Raw genomic sequence first — 26,809 nt, 5'->3', positions numbered from 1 at the left:
TATTTAATATTAATGAATATTATTAAAACCAGCTCCAATTTTGTATTTGTTGCTGCCACAGCCGCGGTCAATTTATTAACATTTAATTAAAAAAGCATATTTTATTTGTGTTTTTGTTAATTTTCATTTCGAAATAACAAGTGTTTAGCAATCAATTGTAAATATTCTGTTATGATAGGGAAATAACCACAATTTTCAAACTAATAAACATATTCTGTTAAGATATGAAAATAATGATAACTTAGACATTGACTTATTCCTACTTAGTAAATACTTAACAATCAATTTTAATATATTATTAAAATCACCTTTAATTATGTATTTGATTTTGCGGTAATCATGGTCAATTTGTTAACGTTTAGTTAAGAATTTTCGTTGCTGGGTTAGAAAGTCGACATCTTTGTGTGGCCTTATTTTAAAATTAAGAATAATCCTTCAATTGTTTAAACATATTCAATTTTATAATTTGAAAATACTTGAATTAAAGAACATTTTAAATATATTCAAATAATCAAATTATTATTTTAAATACTTTAGATAATATGAGTCACCAATATGAATCGTTTAAATATTAATGATTTTGAAACTTTCAAATCAAATGAATAACTAAAATAGATTATTTAGAAAAGATAAATAGTCAGATTAAAAAAAAATCAAATTCATCATTTATCCTTCTAACCAGCGGTTTGATCACCTCTAAAAATTCATTTGCACATTAAATTTTAATTTTATAATAACAAGACTTCGGTTGTTTTTCCAAAAAGTTAGACGTAACTTTAAGAACTTTAATAGAAATATATACAAATACTAAACAAGCAGGCTCTTCATCCTCTAATTAAAAGCAAATACTATTATTAATCCATGTATACTCTCTAAATTAATTTTAATAATTTTAGTTGCAAATGGTATTTTTTAAAATATGTTTGTTTGAAACATTTACATTCATCCTAATATTTTAGGAGACTTTGTACTAATTTCAAAGAATAAAAAACTGCTATTTTTAAAATAAAAAAAAGGCTCAGGTGCATGTGATTTTCAAAGGGGTAAACAAATAGAGGAGTGATAAATAATAATAAAATTAGGTACATGTGATTTCTATCACAAATTCCATGACAACCTTAAAATCATACTTTATTCCTTACATGCAACTCAATATTAATTTTGCGCTAATTGACTGACATCCAATTAACAAACATATTTTATTCATATTTTTATTAGTTTTGATTTCAAATTAACAGGTGCTTAACAATCAATTTTAAATATTCTGTTAGGATATGAAAATTATCATAATTTTCAAATTAATGATCATATTCTGTTAGGATATCAAAATGATGGGAATTTAGGCATTGATTTGTTCCTAATTAGTAGGCACTTAACAATCAATTTAAAATATTGCACTATCAATTTTAACATATTATTCAAATCAGCTTGAATTTTGTATTTTATTTTTTTTTTGCTATTATGATCATCAATTTATTAACGTTTAATTAATTAGCATATTTATTTGTATTTGTTTTTGTCGTTATGTTACACCTTCTTTTTTTTTTTGTTTGCCAATGTCTGCCATCACCAATTTCATTGAATAAAAAATATACTTTATGACCCCAGTCATTATGCTTAAAAAATTGTGGTCAAGTTTCAATTGATACGTTATCAGATGGTCAATCTATTAACCCTTTGTTTTTCAATTATCGATTTTTCCTGTTGAGACCATTTCAATTTCTGGCATGTCCATTTCCTTCTTTTGTTTACTTATACAGTTCTCTGTTTGTGGCTTTTTTGGGGGGTTCTGCTGACCTCTGTGGGTATGTATTCCATAGTGTCTGGCATGAACGATGTCGTTAGAAACTTTATACATTTACACCGTGAATCATGTGCTAGATGAAAACAATATCATTGAATCAAAAATATGCTTTATGATCACAATCATTATACTTTAAAAAATTGTTGGCCCATGTTTCAATTGATATGGTATCACATGGCCAATCTATTGACCCTTTATTTTTCAGTTATGGAATTTTCCTGTTGAGGCTATTTCAATTATGGTCTGTCCATTCTCTGTGGGTATGTATTACATGCTCTGTGTCTTTTTTTTATTTTGCACCAAACATTTTATGATTTATGTGCCTACGGATCTCCTTTGTTCGACTTTCCCCCCATGACTGTGCAAATCTAAATCTCGTTGCTTATTTCTCGCTGCATTTTTACCATGGTGTGCCCATAACAGTACATAGTAATTATTATACTTCTAGACATGACAACCGATTTGATTAATATCCTCCATGATTGTCGACCTTTGATTCCCAATGCTACCATCTATTGTGTCTAATCATAAACCTAAACCGAGGAAATATCATCATTACCATTCATTAATATGCACTGATAATACAAAATAATTAATTTAAACAATTTACGGAAGTGTAAAAGCCAAACACTCAACCCAACATTAATAACTATTCGTTGTGACTATTAACCATTGAACTTTGGAACAGGCTTCGAGGGGTCATAATTTAATTCGTGTCTTTCCATTACTAATTGTTGTGCCAGTTACATCCCAACCACATCGCCCCACTTATTTTCTATATATTTATATTTAATATTATATTACTTATTCTTTAAAACTGATTATCAAAGCATTTGTTAAGTCATTTCTGTGCAACCTTAAACTTCCAAAAAATAAGATGAGTACATCAAGATGTTCCTCTATCACTGTAAGTATCTTTCACTTTGCCATACTTGATTTTAATCTTAGGAACATTAGTATATATTCCACTTTCCTCCTTCCAATATTTGCTCTTATCCTGTATCATTGATCTTTGACGGTACTATTAATTGGAATTTTTCCCCTAAAGGCATCCTCTTTACACAACAAATACGGCTATGGGCAAACTTTGATGGTTTGGCAGTTTTTGGGGGTGCATCTTTGTCTACATATTTATAAATAATTTACTCCCTATATTTTTCTATTACTGATTACATTAAATCTCTTTCTATAGGGCCCATCACATTGGATGGCAAGAATGCGATTTATGGCAGCATTCTGTGCTGACAATGTCAGCATTCACGCTTCTAAGCATTTCTTCTTTTCCCTATTCCAAATGCAGATAACACCTAAACTTTGATGTTAACATGTTTTGTTCAATTATCCGTGTGCTACACCTGTAGTTACTGTTGACGGATACCTATGATTGGCATTCTTTTTTACAGTTGTCGTTCTCGGATTGTTTGCTATTCTCGGCCAAGAACATAGTGCAAGTGCAACCAGTATATAAAAAAGTTAAAGATGGTAAAGCAAACAACATCATTTTTAAACCCGCACTACCTGCCACGTTATTTGCATGGGATCATGATAACAACATTTGATATGCGTATCCAACAATATATTAACTATCTCCTTATGTTATTTAAAATTTGTTCTTAATAAGCATCTGATATATTCTCTGTTGTAATTACAATCACACTCAATCCTTTAAAAAAAACTATCTACACAATATTTATACTACTTACAGTAAAATGTCAGTCAGAGCGTTCGCACGGGGCTTATCTTTACACATTCATTCTATTGATTGTTGTTTAACAATACAATTGATGATTGAAACTTTTAATATACACTCAAACTTGGTTTATACATCAAAAAACATTTTTTATAACTTTTTATATTTATTGTTTGAATCTATCTCTTTTGATGGTCATCTTTGTTTTCAATTTTTATCTATTTTCTAGGTTTGTTTCATATTATTTCCTACAATTTTTAAAAGTTACAACACAATCAATCCTTTTTACAAACAGTCTACATAATGTTTATGTCACTTACAGTAAAATGCCACCCCTTGCATCGCACGGGCATTCAACTAGTATTCTTATTAATTACTACCTCCTTTAGAGAAAAAAATTGTTTAAATATTGTTTTACAAAATCAAACCCGCATTAAATATTTTTTTAAATTATTCTTAATCAATACTTACTAAGAGTATTATATAAAAAAAATAAGTCATTAATTAGAGAGATAAAAAATATATTAGAAATTTACTTTATGTTTTCGTTGAAATTCAACAAATTAATTATATTTTTTAGTAGTTATGTTAAAATCTTAAGTATCATATAATCTAATACGGGAAGGAGTATATTCTTACTTGGTTTTTAATATTTTATTATTTTATATATGTATTTATTGTGGAGTGAGAAAAAATGGATAAAAAAGGAAATTCTATAACCATTTTATTATAATCAATAATTTTTTTTCTACATGACAAGTTAACAACATTAAACCACACATAAAAAGGAATTTTCATTGTTTATAAGACATATTTAATAATTTTTTTGTCCCTTATTATACGATTTTATTTCATCTCTCTCATGCATTAATTATTTATTAACTAAAATACTCTTATTTGTTTTTATCTATAATAAATGTTATTTTGAATTGTCATTTTTTCTCTCTTATGAAGATTGGAGAAAATGAATAGGTTCCCCTTAATTTTAAGGGAAAATTTGGAAAAATAATACTCTCTCTTGACATCTATATAAACAAAAATAATTATTTTTACACTTATTAAAAAGTTAGTTGATATCATTTAATATTAAAAATCTAAATGGAAAGAAAATAGGAGCTAACAGTTCACCTACACGACAAAATATATCCATGACATTATGTCTTCCTCTTCGAGAGGTCCCAATCTACTTTTGAGTGTCTTTTATCTTTAATTTTCCACTTAAAAATATTTGTAAGAGAAATGTTAGTAACATATTTTCTAATGCACTTTTTTAAACATGTGTTATTTGATTGGTTAAAATTCTTGAAAATTACACAAAATTCTTGGAAATTGCACAAAAATATTTAATAACTTTTTCTCATAATTTTGAATAAATTTAAACCAATAAAAAAATATGTATTAATATGAATATATTATAAAATGTATTCCTAACACACTTTATATTTATGAATGAGTTTATATTTGAAGTGTGCAGTCATAGGGGTGGAAATGAGCCTAGTCAAGCCAGGCTTTACTAGGCTTGAGCTCGGCTTGAGTTGAATACACAAGGCTTGAGCTTGGTTCATTACCTGCCATAGCCTTTTTTTAAAGGCTCGGCTCGGCTTACATAAAAGTCTGGTTTGACCTACGAGTCTATTTAAAAGCTTGCTTAAAGACGTCTTTGATCAATTAATTATTTTAAAACCTGGTGAAATACTAACTAAAAAAAAAGAAACTTATAAAATTTTGTATAAGTAATGTACAAATCCAAAAATAATTAATAAACAAAATCATATTGAATTCAAGTCGTTAAAACACAAAGTATATCAAAAGAAAATAAAAAAAAAGAGCATAATATTAAAAAAAATGTATGGATTAGAGATGATTTATACTAATATAGCCAAACAAAAATATTTAAATTGTGTGAAAATGTCTTTATAAAACATTCTTTTCCTTGAAAGTATTAATCTGGTTGCAATATCCTTTTAGCTTGAGTCTTTTTCTTTTTGAAAATTTTCCACATACACATGAACTCTCTAAGCACTTTATATGTCACTTCATCCTGTCATTCATAATACCATAAAAATGGTATAGATAATCATCGTTAATCTGTCAGTTGCTATAAAGCTAGCAAACAAAATATAATTCAAGATATACACCCTTAATCCAATAAATTAAAGTGCAGACTTCTACCACAAACATGATGTTTAACATTTTGACAGCACTAGAATTATAACAATAATTGAATTTGACATAGTTAAGTATCTATTAAAATGTTTAAATACATAAACTAGATAAACTTGCGTAGTAGCAACAAAAATATGAGCCAAGATGTCACTAAAACACATACAACTAAAAATTATAATGCGACTTCAACAATGAACTTACATTTACAAATCATCTGCAATCAAGTTATCTTCAAGATGATTTCTTCAAGCTTTTCATTCACCTTCACAATAAGGGAAAATGAGCGCTTCAATAGATTCTTCATTTAGTTTAGAATGATACTCATCAACTACCCTACCCCCAACACTAAATGTAGACTCTAAAGCTACTGTTGATATTGGAATAGCTAGTATGTCATCCGCCATCTTTGATAAAACCTTGTATTTTAGGCTATTGTTCCTCCACCACTCTAACACTGTAAAAGAAGAGTTACTAGTTTCAGGAATATAAACATTCTCCTTAAGATAATCCTCTAATTCTGATCTCATTGGAGGGATGGCTTCATTTGCACGCACAATGTTCATTATTTGATCAAATCCAGTGACAATAGAAGATTTAGATGCAGAGGTAGTTGAAGAATTTATGCCAGTATCATTCATTTCATTTAAGGATAATTCATTGATACTCAAAGTCACATACTCATCATATAATTGTTGAAGTGAGTTTTGTACCTTCTCTATATTCTCCTTTGCAATTTCTTCAGACTTGTATATCAATGGAAAACATATGTTAACAACATGGAACTTGCAATGGACATCAACATATTGCATTCTCCCCAATATTTGTCAAACTTTACCTTCATTGAACCTGCCATTTCTCTCATGAAAAAAGATGTATCCTCTAATGCATTGTCTATTACTTGCTTAACCCTCCAAACTTCTGCAAGATATAAATTAGCAGTAGGATACTCACTACCTTAGATTATATGTGTAGCTACATTAAAAACTTCTAAAAGTGTACAAACCTTTTGCACTTTTTCCTAATCCTCATGTGAAGGTGCATAAGTATAGTGTGGATCTCTTTCACTATAGGCTGAAATTGCAGTTTTGAACTTCAATGTTGTTGACAACATTTGAAATGTGGAATTCCACCTAGTGGGACAATCAATGATGAGCTTTCTTTCTTTTAGATGTTTTTGTTCTACAACATCACAAAATGCCTTTAGTCTTGAATCATTATGGTTAATATACTTCACACTTTCACGAACATTCTGAATGATATCCTTAATCTTACTGAGGCCATCTTGCACCAATAAGTTTAATATGTGTGTGCAACATCTGACATGAAACAGATCACCATTCAAAACCAGCTTTCTGCTCAATGATAAGTTTTCTTTAAGATTCTTCAAACATGAGTCATTGTAAGAAGCGTTATCGATAGACACATAAAACACTTTGTCTTCAATCTCCCATGCCATTAAGCACTTGAAAATGACATCAACCACATCAATTCCTCGCGTGGAGCAGGCACCTTCACAAAACTCAAGACTTTTTTTTGAAGATTCCAACCTGCATCCATAAAATGACCTGTAATAACCATGTACTCAACAACTTGGTGACTAGATTTCCACATATCAGTTGTTAAACTAATATTGCTAACAATTTTCAGCAAGGTCTTCAATTGTTTCTTCTCTGCTTCATATAATGTTAAACAATCACTTCTCACTATTTTTCGACTTATTTTTTGAAATTCAGAATTTGCATATTGTAATGCCCACATCCATACTTCATCCTCGACAATGCTGAAAGGTAGCTCATGAACCATCACGACAATAGCAATTATTTCTCTCATCCTCTCATTGGAGTATCTTATTCCAGGAACTAGAAATGGGTTTGTTGGATTAGAAGGCTGGAAGGGGATGATAGGTTGCTTCTTTTCTTTAGACAGTTGTAGCCTCCTTATTAAGCAACTTTCTGAATGTCTCCGTAAATGACTTGTGCTACCTCCCTTTCCACCCTTGCTACCTATAGATAATTTATCTTTGCAATACCTGCACACAACCTTTTTTTTCCACTCCAGGAATTTCAACTTCATCAAAGTCATTCCAAACTGTTGATGTTTTTTGCCTTTTCTTCTTAATAACTGCCTCTGCTCCTAGTTCTTTATTTTTTTCCAGCATCATTACCTTTGTTATCCTCATTGCCACCAGCCATAGGAGTAGATGCAGACATTTCACTACTCATCAAAAAGTAAAATGTAGAAAGTAAATTAATAACATATTTATATCAATATTTAAAAAGTAAAAGAACCCAATACTATGACAATAAAAAATAACATATAATAGAAAAGGAAATCAACTTATTTTATTATACATTTTCATACTTTTATTTTTACCTCTTTTCGCACGCTATCACAAGTAATCTAAAGTTTGATTCATAATTCGCCCTTGAGTATTATGTTGAGAAGAAAATATCCACCAATAAAAGAAAAATAATTTATTTTAGTAGTGTAAGGAAAAAGTGACATTAAATTGAAGTTAAACACCATCAAACGAGTATATTTTGATATAAAAAAAACTAGCTGATAAAAAATGAGTGTATCATTTTAAGTTATTATTAGTTAAATTAACAATTTTTAATCCAATTTTTGAATATATAATTATATTAAATATTTTTAAAAATAATATATCTACCATAATTTCATCTTAGTCTACTCAAGTCATATCTTATATACTATATTATAAGATATTTGTGTCATAAAATAAGAGAGATTTAATTTGTTGTGTAATTGTCTTATGTTTTGTTTTTTAGGTGCATATACCAGCTTGTGTTTTTCCCCTTTTCTGGGCAACAACATATTCAACATAAAAAAGTCCAATAATTTTTAAAAAATTACTCATTATGAATTATTAGCTCATAATGTCATTTCATACTAATTTATAAGAATCCAAACTTTGTTGTACTAGTCTAATTTTGTCGAAAAGCAACCATAGAGTAGTATAGTTATTTTCCTGTAAAATATAGAGTGATTATTTTAGTCTAAATTGTTTATACTTTGATTTGATTCGGTAGAAAAGATGAATAGTGGACGTAGGGCCCATTTGGATGTGGCCCAAAAGATCTTTTATCATCTTATCTACTGAAAAAAGATCTTTTTTATTTTTTAAGAGTGTTTGGTTATTTTTTATTTTTTAGCTTTTACAAAAGCAAAAGCTCTTAGCAGATCTTTTTCTTAAGCTCTGATTTCCAGCTTCTCAAATCTCCTTTTCGGGAAGTTGATCCCAAAATAAGGCTTGGACAATAATGTCCTCAAGAAAATTTCAAAATGACAAGCATACCCTCCTCATTTTTCTGAACCCTAAAATTTTCTCTCGTTCCTGAGAACGGTCGTGCTGTGCCTTCCTCGAAATTTTTCTCCCATGCTTCCGATCTCCTTCGTCATCTCTTCCGATCATCCTTGGTCATCTCTTCCAATCATCCTTCGTCATTTTTTCTTCTTCCTTTGTTAGCATCACAGGTTTTTTTCTTCTTCCTTCGTCACTTTTTCTTCTTCCTTTGTATGCTTTTGTTTGTTTCGTTAAGCTTGTGAAATGTCTCTCAATCAAGTTCCTGTGAAAAGAAAGAAAGCAGAATGGTGTGATAAAAATACTAAGATTATGTTGAAAGTGTGCATAGAAGAGGTGAATGTTGGAAATAAACCTCACAACCACTTCACTAAGCTTGGTTGGGCAAATATTGCAGAAAAGTTCAATAAGACAACAAATTTGAGATATGAATATAAGCAATTCAGAAATAGGTTGGATTCTTTGAAAAAGGAATGGCAATTATGGGCCAAGCTTATTGGGAAGGACACAGGTCTTGGCTGGGATGGGGAGAAGAAAACCATTGCAGCTAGTGATGAATGGTGGGAAGCCAAAATTCAGGTATGTGTTATTCAACGAAAACCATTGCAGCCTTCTTTTGTTCTTTTGTTTTTTATGTGTGATTCTTGATTTTGATTTTGATTTTTATGTGTTATTCAACGAAAACCATTGCAACCAGTGTAGTGACAAGAAAACTGAGGTAGAACCAACCTCGCCTATTATTTATTTTTATTTTTGTTAAATAGACATACATATCATTGAAGAATAGTTGCTCAATATACTGGTGCTGGAACTTACACTTTTGTCAGTTTGGGAATAAATAGAAGGGTATATTCAATTTTCTAGCTGTGATTTCTTTGCCTGAATATGTATGCAAGGACAAAATAGAAGAAGCAAGTAAAATCAAATATATTTGACTGATGAATTGTCTATATGACTTATGAACTAATCAACAAAATGATTGGATAAGTAAACTATTTTCTCCTCTTGAAATCCTCATCTGGATCCACACTCTTGAGTCTTCTGTGTTCCACAATCCAGAAGAATGAGGTGAAATTTATTGTATTAAACTTCAATTGTTTTCTGATTGAGAGTTGTGTATCTCCATCTCTCCTTCTCCACAAAATCAGCATCAAGGAACCTGGCAACAAAAGTCCATAGTTTATATACATCTTCAAAATTAGCCAGGAAGCTTAATGCAGCAGTAACCACAGTTACTCCTAGCTTATCTCTATCTTTCTTCTTGTTGGTGGTAACTCCTTGGACTCTTCCTTCTTTGGTCTGTAGAACTTTCCCCTTGTCTTCTGCATACTTATCTGCAAACCAAACATGATGGAAAAATCCATAGCTGAGAGATATATTGTTCCTATCAGCAAGCTTCTGTACAAGGATAGGCTCAACCTTTTCACCTTTCCAATCAAACACATTGAAAGCCAAAGCAAGTCCCCTATCAAATTTCACCTTAGGACCATAAATCTTGACTAGGGGAACCCCTTCTGCATTAGGGTGCTTCAGCTTCATCATGGAGTTCACCAGCCAATTTATAAGGTACCTCATTCTATTGGTGATCATTATCAATCCCAAAGAGTCCACTTGATCCAAACACCTGCACTCAATGTTAAACCCCCCATTCTCACCACTATCTTGTGCTTTCTTACTTTGAAGGCTATCAACTGGTCCTTTTGCTTCCACACTTCCAGAACCTTCTTTTGGTTTTGCAGGTGCCGCTATGTGCCTTGGCTCCTCTCTTCTCTGAGCAACTAATCATTGCTTCCACTGCCTCATTCTCATAGTCATAAGCTGAGGTTCTGTTTGCTGTGAAAACCATGAAGTAGTCATTGTCAGAAATGTTGAGGAACTTCATTATTCTTCTCCTCATTGCAGACTCAAACTTTGATTCCTGTCCCCCATGAAGCAAAAGTGTCTTCAGATTCCCAGTCTTGTAGGATATGCTAAAGAAGGGAATATTATCAGAATATTGGGGTGTTGAAGAAGATGCAAGTTGGGTGTTTGAGGTGTCATGGTGGTGTTGGCGTTGGTAATAGGAGAAGAGGCCAATACCGATGTAGTCAAGGCATGATTAGTTGGAGAAAGAGAGGTGGTAATATTCTTTTCCTGAAGCATAGACTGAATACCTTCTAACTCTGAATGGGAAGGTTGTACAGGCAATGTTGTAGGTAGAAATAAAGGGAACTGCACTGGCCACCCTGGAGTAACTGCACTGTCGGGCTTTATAGTTTCATTAGATTAGGGCTTTTCAGTCTCTCTTGCCACCTTCCGTCTAGTCTTTCTAGTTTTTTTCTTCGGCACCATATCATTAACAAGCTGGTTAACAAGGTCATTGCTAATCTGAATCGTAAACTCACCCATAATTGATAACTCCAGCAAAAGGTACCGGAAAGATATTGATGCAGAAGTAGTAGAAAAGATGATTAAAATTATCAGTTAATTTTTGTGGCTTCTGTTTATAGGTACATTACAATTTAGATTAGTGTTATGTATTTAAGTTTCTTAATTGTAAGGCCAAGGATTCTTAGGCTATGTTTGAATAACTGAAGGTGGGTGAAATGAAAGGTTGGAATAAAATAGTGGTATGAAATGAAATAGAATAATTGTCCAAACAGAACCTTAACGACTCGGGTTAGTACGAGTCAAGAATAATGTTTTAGGCGTTGTTTCCTTGTAATTTGCTTTCGAGCAAATTGTGTTTTGTGCTTAATAGCTGTAATTTGGAATTCCTAAGAGACGTAGATCGAAGGTCTTATAATTTGAAAGGTCTTAGCTTGTACTATAAAAGCTAAACCTCAATCTCTGTATGACAAGATCCTTAACTTGAATAATGGGGACATAATTATCAATTATTTCCTGCTTTTTATACCTGAACAATCAGCAACTGGTAGTTTGATGTTTTGTTCTGTCAAGCCTCTATTTCTGGGGTAAAAGCCTATGTAGACTCTTTGCTTTATATAAAGACACAAATTATCTTTACACTCTCTGAATTACTATTCCTCTGTTAGGTTCCTAATGAATTGAACACTAGCAGATCTTGTTACTATGTCAACAAACTTATGAGTTATGGCATGTTTGTTAAGCTTTTTGCAGTTAAAGAATCAGTACAATTTATGAGTTATGGCATGTTTGTTAAGCTTTTTGCAGTTAAAGAATCAGTACAACATTACTAAGTCAAATAGAAGAAACATTTTCTTCACAAGCAAGATACAGGAAAACCAGAAAAATCATGTATAATGAACAATTTATTGGCAGAAATTATAAAAAGAAAGATATATAGGATTAGCTTTTGAAAGCTGAATTGCAGGCATACAATAGAACAGATCACACCATAAGGCTGTATCCAACTAACAGCAAGAAGAGAAGGCTCAAAATTGAAATGGCAGAATGAATTTATTGACAAGCACGTTCAGAAACTATTTGCTAAAATATACCTAACACACTGCAGTTTTAGAACCTAGAGACTAGCAAAACACGTGAAGAACTAATGCAAAATGCAATGCTAATCCCAAAATTAAATTTTCAAATTGGGAATAAAGGGAGGTATTGACAGTTGGTTGAGTCCTCCAGGATCTTGTAAGGAAAGAGTGGTATAGATAAAGAAAACCAAAAATCAGGAGCCCAAGTAACACAATCTTTACACACTAGTTTGAAAATTGTGACTTGTACTCAATTGAAAGCATCCAAAAGGCCAACAATCCCAATGCCCAATCAAAACCCAAAATTGAAAGTGGTAAAAACTGAAAATCCATTTTCTTGGGAAATAAAGAGCAAGGATTTGGGTTGGGGGGCCATCATAGTTTCCATACAAAAAACCAGCCTTGATCAGATATTTAGAGCCTCATTTCTAAGTTCAGATACTATTGTCCCACTCACACCAGTATTTATGAAATTTGCATCTGAAGTATAATTTATGCCTGTTGTTGACTCAGTGTAGTTTAAATCTGCAGGAGATCTGCAGTCTATGCTGATGAATCCTAAACACATAGAAATGTATATATATGCATGGGATTTGAGGCCTCACCTAAAATTTAAATTAAATATTTCTATATTGAAGTTCATGTTTTAATTTGTTATCAAACCTGATTGGTCCTGAGCTTGAATCAGAACAGCAAGAACTAGACCTTCTACAAAACCAACAAGGAAACTCCTTGACATTGATGGATCAAAGATTGCATCTTGCTGCTTGTAGCAAGAACCAGCACAGGGTTCACACTGAGTCCATGTAAGATTACTACCTGTGTCAAAAATGAGTGACAAGTCCCTCTTGGGTTTACCAAGACCAACAACAACAAAATAGTTTCTAGACCCAAAATGGCTATCAGACTTGGTGGGTAGGGTAGTTGAATCCAATTCCTTCACACTATTTTCTCGACCCAAATTCTTAGAGAGCCTGGAGTGAATATACTTTACCCTTTCATTGTCTAGGTTCATAATATCATTGTGTGATATTGTAGCCTCTGCATTGCCAGATTTTAATGATTGTTTAATTTATTACATATTTATATGCATTGATTGTCATATTTTTCTTTGATCTCCTTGTTTTTATACTACTATATATGCATGATTCTTTTGACTCGGTGAGGCACTCAAGGAGGTTTTTCGATTTATTATGTCATGTTGAGCCTCTTGTATGTTGCAGAGGCAAGTTGCTAATTTGTTTGGTCTTGAATTATATGCATATTTTCAGTATTCCACTCTGCTTCTGGAGTAGGAACTTCTGCAATGTTTAACTTTTTTTTTAGTTTCTGTCTCTCTTTTAAAGTTTTATAAAAAAATTATTTATTAAAAAGTTACCTTTACTTTTAGAATAATTTTTAAAAAATTTTTTGGTCTAACTTCATATAAAGAAAAAAACTAAAAGATAAACCAAATATTTTATATTAGCATATTAGTATTAGATAGCATTGCCTTTCACGTTTTTATTGGTGGTATTTGGCAGGTAGTTAGTTCACCCTCCACTAAGTTCGTTGAGTCACTGGTTACTTAATGTCAATGCAGAGAACAATAATATAAATGCAAATTTCACTGCTTGCTTTATTAAGGTTGTTGCTAAGCTTGTAACGTTGTCTAGTTTTCTTTACGTTGCTTATTAAGACACCAGATCTAGTTTGGTCATCACGTTGTCTAATTTTCTTTACATTGCAAATTTCACTGCTTGCACAATTTGGACTATTTCTTGGGTGGTTTGTCAAGTTGACCTCTTATAATATTGTGTCCCACAGGCCAATCAATCTGCATCTAGGCATGATGGTGGTAGTGATGTATGCTTTGGGAGATTTCCTAACACGTTATAGAAAAAAAAGAAAAAGTTTATAACATTTATTGTTGCACCTAATTAAATTATTTTGCTTACTTGTACTGACTAGTGACTCCTCTCCATTTCTTATTCTTTTATTCTTTTGGTCAATTCAACTTGTCCTTTTCTTTAATAGTGATTATTCGTGATAACACTCGAAGGTCACCAAATTGATTATTCGTGATAACACAAGTTCTGCCAGCTAAAAAGTTGGTTTTGCTTAATTTAAATTATATAGGAATGTCAATCTTACCAAATATATTATAATGAGATTGATTTTTATCTCTTAATTCTCATGCCAAATATATATTATAATTCTTATTTTTTATTTTATAGGAGGATCCTGAAGTAGCAAAGTTTAGAGAGCAAGGCCTCAAATTCTTACCTGAGATGGAATTCCTTTTTAAAGGTACTATTGCTACTGGTTTTGCAGCATATGCACCATCTGAAGATTCAAGACAATATGAAGGATTCAACACAAGAACAGAAGAGACAAATGATAACATTGATGATAACACTGACATGGAAGTGAATGAGCCTGAGATAGACACGACAACTCAGAACACGTCTTCGGCAAAGGAAAATGGACAGAGGAAGAGAGGAAGAGAGGGTGATAAAAGAATTGGGGTTGCTGCCAAGCTTTCCTCACAATTAGATCGTATTATTCAAACATTTGAATCTAGTGTATCTGCTCAAGACCCAACTAGCATTACTGCATGTGTAGCAAAGTTGAAAGATCTACCAGGACTTGAGCGTGGGAGTGAACTATTTTACAAAGCCACTAAACTTATGAAAAAAAGGGCAAACAGGATCACCTTTGTTGCTTTAGAAGGGCCTGAGCTACAACTTGGATGGATCAAGTCTGAAACTTAAGCACAAATTCCTTAGTTTCTCCTCTATTTGATATCATTGACACTTGCTAGTTTTGCTTGGTTATGAACCTTGGTTGTGTTATGGATCTTAGTTTTTAATTTTAGTTATGTCATGGATCTTTGATTTTAATTTTGGCTATGTTATGGATATTAGTTATGGTTTGGCTCTTGATTTTTTTATTTTCAGTTGTGTTATGATTTTTTTTTCCTTCTACAGGATGTCTTCATCATTATCATCAAATGACTCATCACTATCATCAAATGATTCTTCATCTGACGATGAAGATCACATTACGAAGAACAAAGTGTTGATGTTTGCTGTAGCTAATGTTACCAATTACTTCATGAAATATGTTGTGAAAAATCCATGTAGAGATTCAAGCATGACAGGCCATCGTTGGGTATCTGAAATTCTAAATGGTCATCCAATACGTTGTTATCAGATGTTTAGAATGAAGAAACTTGTCTTTCTTGAATTATGTGATATCTTGGAAACCAAGTACAACTTAAAGAAAACTCGAAATGTCAGCATTTATGAGCAAGTTGGCTTATTTTTATACATGTTGAGTCAACCAGGTTCTGTTTGTAATTGTGAGGAAAGATTTCAACATTCAGGTGAAACAATATCTAGACATTTCCATAATGTCTTAGAAGCTGTGTGTATGTTTGCAAAGGATATAATTAAGCCTATTGATCCATCATTTAGGGATGCTCCTGATGAGATTCTAAAAGATGCCAGATATCGCCCTTACTTTAGGGATTGTATTGGTGCAATAGATGGTACTCACATACGAGTTTGTGTTCCCTCTCATCTACAAGGAGTCTATATTGGTCGGAAAGGCTACACTACCACTAATGTCATGGTTGTTTGTGACTTTAGCATGTGTTTCACTTTTGTTTGGGCAGGTTGGGAAGGTTCTGCACATGATACTAAGATATTTATGGAGGCTTTACGTAAGCCTGCATTGCATTTTTCACATCCTCCTCAAGGTACTTAAAATTTATATATTATAAATATGTATCATTATAATTTTGTGTCCTAACATGCTCTATTATTTTATTCTTTAGGTAAATATTATCTTGTTGATTCTGGTTACCCTACTTTTATGGGTTTTCTAGGACCGTACAAGAAAACTAGGTATCATCTCCCGCAATTTAGAATTGGGCCTAGAATCAGGGGAAGAGTTGAAGTTTTTAATTATTATCATTCCAGTCTTCGAAGTACAATTGAACGTGCATTTGGTTTATGTAAAGCAAGATGGAAGATATTGGGTAATATGTCACCTTTTGCTTTGAAGACACAAAACCAAATCATTGTTGCTTGCATGGCTATACATAACTTTATTCAAAGAAATGACAAGAGTGATGGAGAATTTGATTCGCTAGATGAAGATATAGATAGTGATGAGGATGAAAGTGAAGTTGGTCCTAGTATTACAACATGGGAAGAACCGAATGCTCAAAATACTCTACAAATGGAACGATTTAGATAATCTTTGAAGAATATGTTTCCAACACGTATTTAATTTCTTTATTTTTTAATACTACAAGGTTGCATGTTTATGGTATGGGTACATTTGAACAATTTTATATTGAAAGACATTATTGATCGTATTATCACCAAGTTAATGATATTTTATATTTTGTTATAAATTATAATTACATAGATAATAATTAAATTATAAACTAGAATGTATGTGACAACATTACTAAAACAATAAATTAATTAGATTTTAAATATGAAAAGTAATTATGTAGAAAGGTGTATAACTATATTTTTATGAGATACATTTATTTTATTTTTATAAAAATAATTATTTTTTAATCAAAATTTCTAGAAAATATATAACAATATTTTAAATATAATGATAAAGTTAAAATATTTTTATAAATGAAATAGAAGAAGAAAATAATTTTTATTATTTTTAATAATATTTAATTATTTAAGACATTTAATAATTATATAATAATGTTTAAGTATTTAATTATTAGTTTTAATAATGTCAAAGTATATAATATCCTTTTTGGTAATTTTAATTATGCAAAAGATCTTCTACAATTTTATTCAAACACCATATTAATTTAAATAAGCACTTAAGAATTTTTCATCCAAACATCAAATTAACTTATGAAAAAGTATCTTTTCAGATAAGAACTTCTCGGATAAGTTCTTTCTCTATAAGATCTTTTACAATAGTGCATCCAAACAGACTCGTATTCTTTTACTTCTGGCTTGTTGCTAGTCTAAAAGTAGTTGCAATGAATAGGAAGTTTCGACTAACCACTAACGTAGAGCTTCTCATAGAAATACAAAAACGTATGGCCCACTCCCTACAATCTGGCCTGAACCTTTGGGTAGGCTCTGCAGGATCAACAACAATAGTTGCACGCCTGCACGGAGTACGACCATAAGTATATAGAATGAGTTAAAAAGAAGTTGCAGGAAAAATAATTTAATCTATTGAAAAGGGAGCAAATAACAGCGTAAGAAATTTTAGCAAAACAAAACAAATACCTTGTGATGGTTTGATGGAGTATGTAGGAGTGCAGTAGCGGGTGGACAGTGGTGACTGGTGAGAGACTTCGTAAAGAAAAATGAATTAAGAATGTGAGAATGCAAAGAGACATGTGTAAAAGTGAAATGCCCACGGGTTATTATTATTAAAAATATTTTTATTTTCTATTTATTATTTTATAAGAATATGAAGAGTTTTAAAATTTTTTTATTTAATAATAATAGTAGTTATTATTATTATTATTAATTAAACAGACCGACTTGTTAAGATTAATAAATTTTTTTTATAGATTGGATTTGGTCTTTTTATGACTTTTTAAAAAGCCTGAGCTTGACCTTTATAATAAACAAGTGAAGTCGAACCAAGTTTTATATAGACCAAGTCAAAGACCTTTCACAAGTTGTTCGATTCATTTCCATCCCTAAGTAAAGGCAAAAAGACCCTTTATACTATTATCCATGTTTGTTTAGCATGTCATATATATTCTCCTGGAACTTATTTATTGGGAGCATGCCATTCTCTTGGAAAATAAAACTCAAACTAATTTGAGGGTATTTTTAAAATAATAAAATTAAGTAGAGTTAACTTAGTTAAAATTTGGTTACTCCTTTACTTTTATCTTAAATATAAGTAAAAAAAATTATATTATATCTTGAATTTATATATATATATATATATATATATATATAAATTTTAATTATTTTTGTCGTATTTAATGTTAACCATCATCGTATCCGATCACTCCTTTCATTAAAGAATATGAATCTCACTTGATAGAAAATTTAATTGATTGACAAATTACAATTTTAAAATATTTTTAATTTTTTTTAATTCCATTAACTAAAGTGACGAGAGTAACAATTTTAAGAGCAATCCACTTTTTTTTAGATAAAATTGACTATTTACATATTTATGACTAGTTATGTGTAAAATCTGATTGTGTTCATGTATAAAGGAATAACTAATGTATTTAGTATGAAAATTCGTTACTTGGATTAGTGACAGTTATGCATTGCCAGTGTATCTTTGATCCATGACAAAAAAATATTGTTATACTGGTTAGAGTATTATATTGTCGTTTATATATCTTGAATCAATTGTAATTTGTAAAAATTTAAGTAATTAGAATTTTATTTATCGTAAGATTATGTATTTATAAAAATATATAATTTGTTATTGTAAAAATATTATATACTACTTTCTTGCCCCACTAGTAAAGTTTCTTGGATCCGTCCACGACCGTCCACGACTTTTCCAATTAATTTGGTAAACAAATAAATATAAAATATATTGGAATGTATAATTTTTATTTTATTCTCTAAAATGATAAAACAAAAAGGCAAAAATAATTTGATTGAACCAATAAGTGAAATTGGACTCTATTTTGTTAATCATGAGTATGTGAATGAAAAAAAAATAAATTCATTAGAAAGAAAGACTCTGTTAAAAATGATCAACAATATTCTTCTACAAAAATTAATCACAACTTTGCATCAATAACATAGTAAAAAAAAAAAAAAAATCATTTCATTGAAACGGCATTCGTTAGTCCGCTTCATCAAGTAGAGCCGGACCAGCCGGTTGAACAGACCCAGTTCAGAATTCTGATTGATCAAAATCATTCAACTGAAACGGCATTCCGTTACTGAGCTTCATCTTGTAAAGCCCGTTGAGCAGACTCTTTTGATTCTTCTGGTAATACTCCAAGTTTCCAACTAGCCATTCCACTATTAGTCGATGTTATTGCCGCCTTAAATTTAAATTACCATTTCTTATATATAGTGATGTAGTAATCCTTGAATGGAACCTTTTTCTTCGTATTTGTGCATTATTCTTTAGTCCTTTGGCTTTTTGGGAGTGAATGAAACTTTTGCCTTTTGGTCCACTTGAATAGAAACCTCCGCGATCATGTTATTAATACTTTGTTAGAGAGGATGACGATTTTAAGGCTTCCTTTGCCCTGATTTTAAGGCTTCCAAATTAATAATGTTGAATAATTTGCATATTTTCTGGGATGCAGAGCTGAAGTGATTTGTATTACTTCCGTTTTTTATTTTCCATTTTCTAAAATAAAAGATGGTCAAGCACACCAAGTTAATTCATGAAATTAAAAAGAGGGTATACAAAATAAAAAATAATTTTACATTTTCATATAATTACATATTATTATATATCATAAATTTATTAACTTTTACAATAATTATTTTTAAAATTAAGATAAAATACAATTTTAGACCTTATATTTTGATTGAATTTTATTTTTAGTTTCTAAACTTTCGTGTAATTTAGTCTCTAAACTTTAATAAAATATATGTTTTTAATCTCTCTTAGTGCAAAAATTAGAGAATAAGCCGGGGAACTAAAAACACTTAATGGTTCTATCTCTCTTCTCTCTCTTTTTAATGGCTCTATCTCTCTTCTCTTAATACACATCGTGGTATATATCTCACCTATCATATTGCACCATTATTAACTTGGTGAAGGAGAAATAACAAATAGGGCGAAGAGTAAAAAAAGGTGAAAAATAAAAAAGATAAGTGTGTCTAGTAGAAGTAAATGAGAAATGAGAGAAATAAAAACCCATTAATTATTTTTATTTTATTTCTCACTTATTTTCATTTATCTATTTATCTCTTTCCTATTTATCTTAAATTAAACATCTTGATTTTTATTTTATTTATCAAATATTTCATTCATCGTCCTTATTTTTCATCCATTCTATTTCTTATATTTTATTCATCATTCTTATATTCATTCACTCTATTTTCTTTGTTTTTTTTTTACTAAACAACAAAAGTGTCAACTAGGGTGTCCGCTAATAATCAATTTTGTTTTTATCTTTTCACCTAATTAATTTATGGCCTTAACAAACGCTGGACTTTGACAGTTCCACACCACAGTGATACCAAAACCCTCCATTCTCGTACGTGTCCCACTAACAAAGTCACCAACGTAGCGCCATATTCGCCTCTTAGGTGTTTGTATTTATAGCCCTCATCACCACTCTCACTTTCCCTCACCAAAACAACGTTTTCTTCTTCACTAAAATGGCTTTCCCTCCCCACGTAGTAGAGGATTGCATGGGCCTCCTCACACTCTTGAGCGACGGCACCGTTTTGCGTTCCAACATCAACTTCCAAGAACAACCTCAACCCACCCAACACGACAACCTCGTACAATTCAAAGACTTCCTCTTCCACAAAAAATTCAACCTCCACCTCCGTCTCTACAAACCTAAATTTGACGACAACATTAATAATGATGACGACAAGAACAACAACAATAAGTCGTTGCCCGTGGTGATGTTCCTCCACGGCGGCGGCTTCTGCTTCGGCTCGAGAGTGTGGCCACACATTCATTCGTGCTGTGTGCGCCTAGCTACGAGCCTCCATGCCGCCGTGGTGACCCCGGACTACCGCCTCGCTCCAGAGCACCGCCTTCCCGCCGCAGTGGATGACGGCGTGGAAGCCCTGCGGTGGCTCCAGCGACAGGGCCACCACGGCGGGGATGAGTGGGTGACCCGGGGCGTTGACTTTGACCGTGCTTTCATCCTCGGTGACTCCTCTGGCGGGAACATTGCGCACCACTTGGCGGTTCAGCTCGGACCCGGTTCGAGGGAGATGGATCCGGTTCGCGTACGAGGTTACGTTCTGCTGGGCCCGTTTTTCAGTGGGGTGGTTCGGACCAGGTCGGAGGTGGGCCCACCGGAACAAATGCTGACCCTTGAGTTGCTCGACAGGTAAGGGTTGAAAATTTAACTACGCTTTTCCTAAAAGTTTGAGAAAAAAAAATTATTCTTATCTCACGATCATATATGGAAGTATAAAGAGTGAAGTTTTAACTTTTCAACGGTATCTTTTTTCTTTTAGCTAAAAGTGTATTTTTATTCACTATATTTGTAATTAGATAAGTACAAAATATATAATGTATAAAATACACATATATGACAAGTAATATAATCTTCATATTTTATTTATTTTATTGGCAACTCAAGGTGTGACTCTATCAACAATGTCGGCTGAATTTGTGGAACTAGATACAGATTTGATATATACATACAAAACACACTTGAAAAGGAATGAAAAATTTTAATTATGACTAAATTTTAAACAGGGTTATAAGATTTTTTTTAAGATACCGGTGCAAAAAAAGAAGAAGAAAAAAGCAAATAATTTAAATAAATTTTCGTTTATATTACTGTGAATGAATAACAACTTTGATAATTCTTTTCCACCATGCATGTTTAATTTTTTTTAATACTAGTTTTAAGCATTTAGAATGTAAAATACTCATTTATTTTAGGTAAACTAAAATGATAATTAAAAAATTGTGAAATTTAAAACGAATTTAATATACAGTTATTTTATGAATTTATTTCATCATGTTACTTTCATTTGGACCAAGACTAATTCAAAAAAAGAAAAAAAAGACTATTAGACATTCAATGTATCTTACATACATAATGTCTAAGTCTAATCTCTAAAACAATCTGAAATTATATAATGATTTTGTTTTATTTAGTTTCGGGAACGTGAGCAAATCAAAATATTAATCATGGTTCGAAAGGCCAAAATTCAAACATGTCATTCCCAAAGCCATAGGAACATTTGCTATAAAGTCGTCTTCCACTTCTTTATGTCACATCTGGGTGCCACCGGGTCCACGTTCAACAAATATTGAGAAAGAGAAACGTGATTGTCATAAACTTTTTTTTTATATTTTTTACTTTTCATTATATTTGTTTTTATTTTAATTTTTTTACACCTCAGTTATTACATTAACTTTATATATATTTTAGTATTTTTGTTTCTATCACATGACCTGTATCATGTATTTTTTACACCTCAGCTATTTGCCAAATGATCATTGATTTATGATTTTATCCATTCATTGCTTTCAAAATTCATATGCTGTCGTAATTATTATTTCCAGTTTGAATGGCTCATACTAACGGAACTTGTACTAATAGTTTGATTTAGATATTTGTTATTATAATTTTATTCAGGGTTAATTAAATTTTGTAGTCTCACAATTTTTTCATATTATATTTTTATCTCTCAAAATTTTTGCTAACTTATAGTACATTAATTTCTCATTATCATTTTTAATCGCTTTAAAACTTTTTATTCATTCCTCACTTATTTTTATTACTCAAAAATAATCTCAAATATAAATAAATAATTTTTTTAAAAAAACTAAAATTACTGATAAAAAAATTAACAAATGATTAAAAATTATTTAAAGAAACGTTTATAATGGGAACATAATATAATTAATTTTTTATAATGCTATACATGTTAAGTTTCCTTAATATAATGCTATACATACATAACTTTACAAGCAGAACAAGAAAAGGATTGATAAATCAAAATATAAAATAATATATCATCTTTTAAAAGTTATACAGCTAAACATCAAACGGTATTAATTACAAGGTAAAATTGTATTTTGTCCTTTTAGTTGTTTCTAATTTTGATTTTGGTCTTTTTTTAAAATTATTGATGCATCATTTACTTCTCCAACTCCAGTCATGTTTCACCCCATAAATGTGGTCCCTAAGTCCAGATTTAAAGGTTGACTGTTACAAATGAATGTTGACTATCACGTATCCCATTTTGGTTGAACGATGACTGCCACATGTTATGTTCTGATTGGATGTTGACTCTATAGACGATGAAAATGTATTGTTGTCAATGTTCAATCAGAACGTGACACGTGACAGTCATCGTCCAATCAAAATATGTCTCGTGACAATCAACATTCCTTATAACAAGTTAATGTCTAAATCTAAACTTCGGTATTACATTTACGTGGTTGAACATAATTCGAGGACTAAATGCGTTAATAATTTTATAGGGAGACCAAAAACAAAATTAAAATAAGTAGGAGAACCAAAATTACAATTTTACTTCATTAAAATTGATGTGTGAATGAGGAATATTCGAATAGATACTCCAAACGTAAAATTTTTTTTTATTAAAATAGTACTGAGAAAAAAAGTGAATTTCTTTGTAATCAACCCACTTTAAAGTCGATCAGTTTTCATCCTGAATGAACAAAATAATTTGGGAAGTTTTATCTAGTGAAGTAATTAGCTTTTTAGGAGATGCCTAAAACGCAGTAAGTCTTTCTATATTGTATTATATTTTTAAATTAAGTTAATGAACGTATTAAAAATATTGATTAAAAAATATTTAATTTATTTTAATAAATATTTTTAATTACTTAAAAATAAATAATAATTTTTATTTTCACATAAAAAATATTTTTAAATAAAAAGTTTCACTTGCCGTATCATGTTTCACAAATAATAAACGTGATATATGTATAGCCTTCGCTATCAAATATTTGAGTTGAATATTCTAATATTAGATCAGCATGCATATTAAATGTTATAATGACAAATACTTACGTGTCTCTGAAAAGAAAAACTATTCCTCTATATTATTTAAAGTACACCATTTTAGTTATATTTACTTGTCTTCTAGGTTAGTAACATTTTAAAATTTTAATTAATTATGATATTCCACGTGCAAAGTAAAACTTTTTCTTATTTGGAAAATACCTAATACCTATGAAAGATGTGGGTACACAATGAGAAAGTGGTGAATATGTGTACTACACCAAAAGAAAAATTATTTAGCATGTGGAGAATCACTTAAAATTCAATTCTGTTGTCATATTCTCAAACAATAAAATTATTTACAAATTTTTAACAAGGCAATCCACTTTTTAGAGAGTTGGGTAATTCAAGTAAGCATATGAGAATTGTTCACACTAATTTTTATAAAAATAACAAATTTTAATTATATATATTATATAAAAATAATTAAGATTAGTTTATTTAATTTTAATTTAACTATTTATATATAACTATATATGGTAAAAAAATTATTTTTACAATTACACGCGAAAATAATTCTCAAAATTTTGATTAAGATTTGTTCTCCATCAATTATGAAATAGAAAAATGAGAGCAACATTCTTTCTTAAATATATTTTTTTATTATTGGTTAAAATTTATTGAAAAACATAAAATTTGGTGGGTCTCATTTCTTATTTAATAAGTTTTACTCATAATTTTATAATTTTTAATAAATTTCAAATAATAAAAAAATGTATCTAATAAAAGAATGTGTTGGTGATCACCTACTAATTAGGATCAACTTAGTAGTAAAAAGTTTGAATAATATGCATGAATTTTTAGATTCAATTCTTAGTATCGTTAGTGGTCACAAAAAAAAATGTGTAAGAACCTATATTGTTATAACTCCGTTTATGGAATATACTTAACATACATTCACATATTCTTCTATTTCATTTTTCATCTCAATCATTCTTCCTTGTATCCTCACATCTATCTATCACTTTCTTTCTACCTTTTCTTCTTTCTTCTCATCTCTCTTTTTCACTTTAATTCACTCCAAAATGTGGAATGAACATTTATCATTGTTCTTTATATATAGCATTAGAACTGTTCTATATGCGTTGATAGGGTTTATCTCTTCCTTCAAACAGATTTTGGAGGCTGTCAATACCTATTGGAGAGACAAGAGATCACCCATTGGCGAACCCATTTGGAGCTAACAGTCCAAACCTTGGACATGTGAAGCTTGACCCTATCTTAGTGATAGTTGGTGGCAATGAATTGCTGAAGGACAGAGCAGTGGACTATGCAACAAGGTTAAAAGAACTAGGGAAGAACATTGAATACATTGAGTTTAAGGGGAAGGAACATGGATTTCTCACTCATGATTCGCACTCAGAGGCTGCGGAAGAGGTCGTGCAAATCATTAAACGATTCATGCTTGAAAATTCTCATTAATTAGAATATATATGTGTGAAACACTGAAGATCATCAAAGGGGATTAGGCTTTTCATATGTAGTGATTTAAAGTTAATCCATGTTTTCTAGTTTGGTAAAATGGGTAATAAAATGTACGTAGGTTGCACATGGAATTGAAAATGCTGCATTGTAAAATTTTAATTGCTATCGTTTGATTTTTTGTACTAATATTCTAAAAAAAGTTAATTTACGTAGTAATCATTTTTGTCTTAAGTTTGATTTTGGTATATAACTTATTTAACAAAAATTATGAATACTAATATATAGTATAAGATATCATACTTGTTAAATACTAATAGATAATTATATTTGTGTAGAAAATTAATATATATGATCACCGTATATTATAATGTTAGTATAATATTTTATTATATTCTTATTGTAAATTACAATGATTTCACAAAAAACTATTATATTATTTAAAAAATATCTACAATAATCTTAGCAAATCAAACAATAAAACATTATTAAATGTTTTTTTATAATTACCAATTGATTTTTTACAAACCACATATTCTTTACGGAAAATAATTTTCTTCAGGAGAAATATTATAAATCATAAAATTTTCTCTCCAAGTATTTTAACACAAATGTACACCTAAAACATAATTTTGAAACATTAATTAAATTTAAAGTCAATTCATCCACATGATCATTCATAATGATCAGCTGAATATGCGCAATGAAAGTAATGTGGACGGATTATATGAATTCAACGACTTTGGCGTTTCATTCATATTATATATATATATATATATATATATATATATATATATATATATATATATATATATAATGTTTAAAAAAATATATACATATAACTTTTTCTTATATATATTTGAATATTTAAATTGTGTAAACTTGTGTATCTTCACAATGATAATATTACACAAATCAATAGTTGGATTGATAAAATTCAGTTTTGATATATAAAAGAAATGTTATGAGAGATGTCATATTATTAAATTTGACTTCTCATATCATTTACACAGTTGGTCCAACCATAATTAAAGGTAGCACGCGTAACATGTCATCCATTCCACAAAATTGAATTTGAATATGTCAAAATTTTTGGGTCTTGATATTACATTCTTCCCACACACATTATAGTCAATTTCTCAATCATTTTCGTTGGTTTGAGAGGACATACATTTTTTCTCATCGCTTGAAATGAGGGGACAAGGTCTTTTATATCAAATATTATGAATAAATAAAAAAAGAAGTACATTCAATATGCATGCTAAAACAAAATTATGGAAAATATTCC

The 26,809-nt window shown here is 30.4% G+C and overlaps 2 protein-coding genes across 2 annotated transcripts; both read left to right on the top strand.

Moving 5' to 3' along the window:
- The first annotated feature begins 9,165 nt into the window (after positions 1 to 9,165).
- LOC114391709 (L10-interacting MYB domain-containing protein-like) lies at positions 9,166 to 15,352 on the top strand. Its single transcript, XM_028352679.1, has 2 exons — positions 9,166 to 9,561; positions 14,645 to 15,352. Exons 1-2 carry the CDS (start codon positions 9,229 to 9,231, stop codon positions 15,179 to 15,181), a joined length of 870 nt encoding a protein of 289 aa, XP_028208480.1. The 5' UTR covers positions 9,166 to 9,228; the 3' UTR covers positions 15,182 to 15,352.
- A 5,231-nt stretch (positions 15,353 to 20,583) lies between these two features.
- LOC114391702 (probable carboxylesterase 15) lies at positions 20,584 to 25,755 on the top strand. Its single transcript, XM_028352675.1, has 2 exons — positions 20,584 to 21,435; positions 25,215 to 25,755. The coding sequence occupies exons 1-2, from the start codon at positions 20,744 to 20,746 to the stop codon at positions 25,519 to 25,521; spliced, it is 999 nt and encodes a 332-aa protein (XP_028208476.1). The 5' UTR covers positions 20,584 to 20,743; the 3' UTR covers positions 25,522 to 25,755.
- Positions 25,756 to 26,809: the final 1,054 nt, after the last annotated feature.

The sequence above is a fragment of the Glycine soja genome, chromosome 2 (assembly GCF_004193775.1).
Source record: "Glycine soja cultivar W05 chromosome 2, ASM419377v2, whole genome shotgun sequence".
Lineage (NCBI taxonomy): Eukaryota > Viridiplantae > Streptophyta > Magnoliopsida > Fabales > Fabaceae > Glycine > Glycine soja.
Note: the sequence above shows the minus strand (reverse complement) of the source record. Positions and strands in the feature narration are given on the sequence as shown.

Coding starts and splice junctions, on each gene's coding strand:
- LOC114391709 (XM_028352679.1), top strand. CDS start 9,229: ATGTCTCTCAATCAAGTTCCTGTGAAAAGAAAGAAAGCAGAATGGTGT. Junction 9,562..14,644: donor GGTGGGAAGCCAAAATTCAG/GTATGTGTTATT, acceptor TTTATTTTATAG/GAGGATCCTGAAGTAGCAAA.
- LOC114391702 (XM_028352675.1), top strand. CDS start 20,744: ATGGCTTTCCCTCCCCACGTAGTAGAGGATTGCATGGGCCTCCTCACA. Junction 21,436..25,214: donor ACCCTTGAGTTGCTCGACAG/GTAAGGGTTGAA, acceptor TCCTTCAAACAG/ATTTTGGAGGCTGTCAATAC.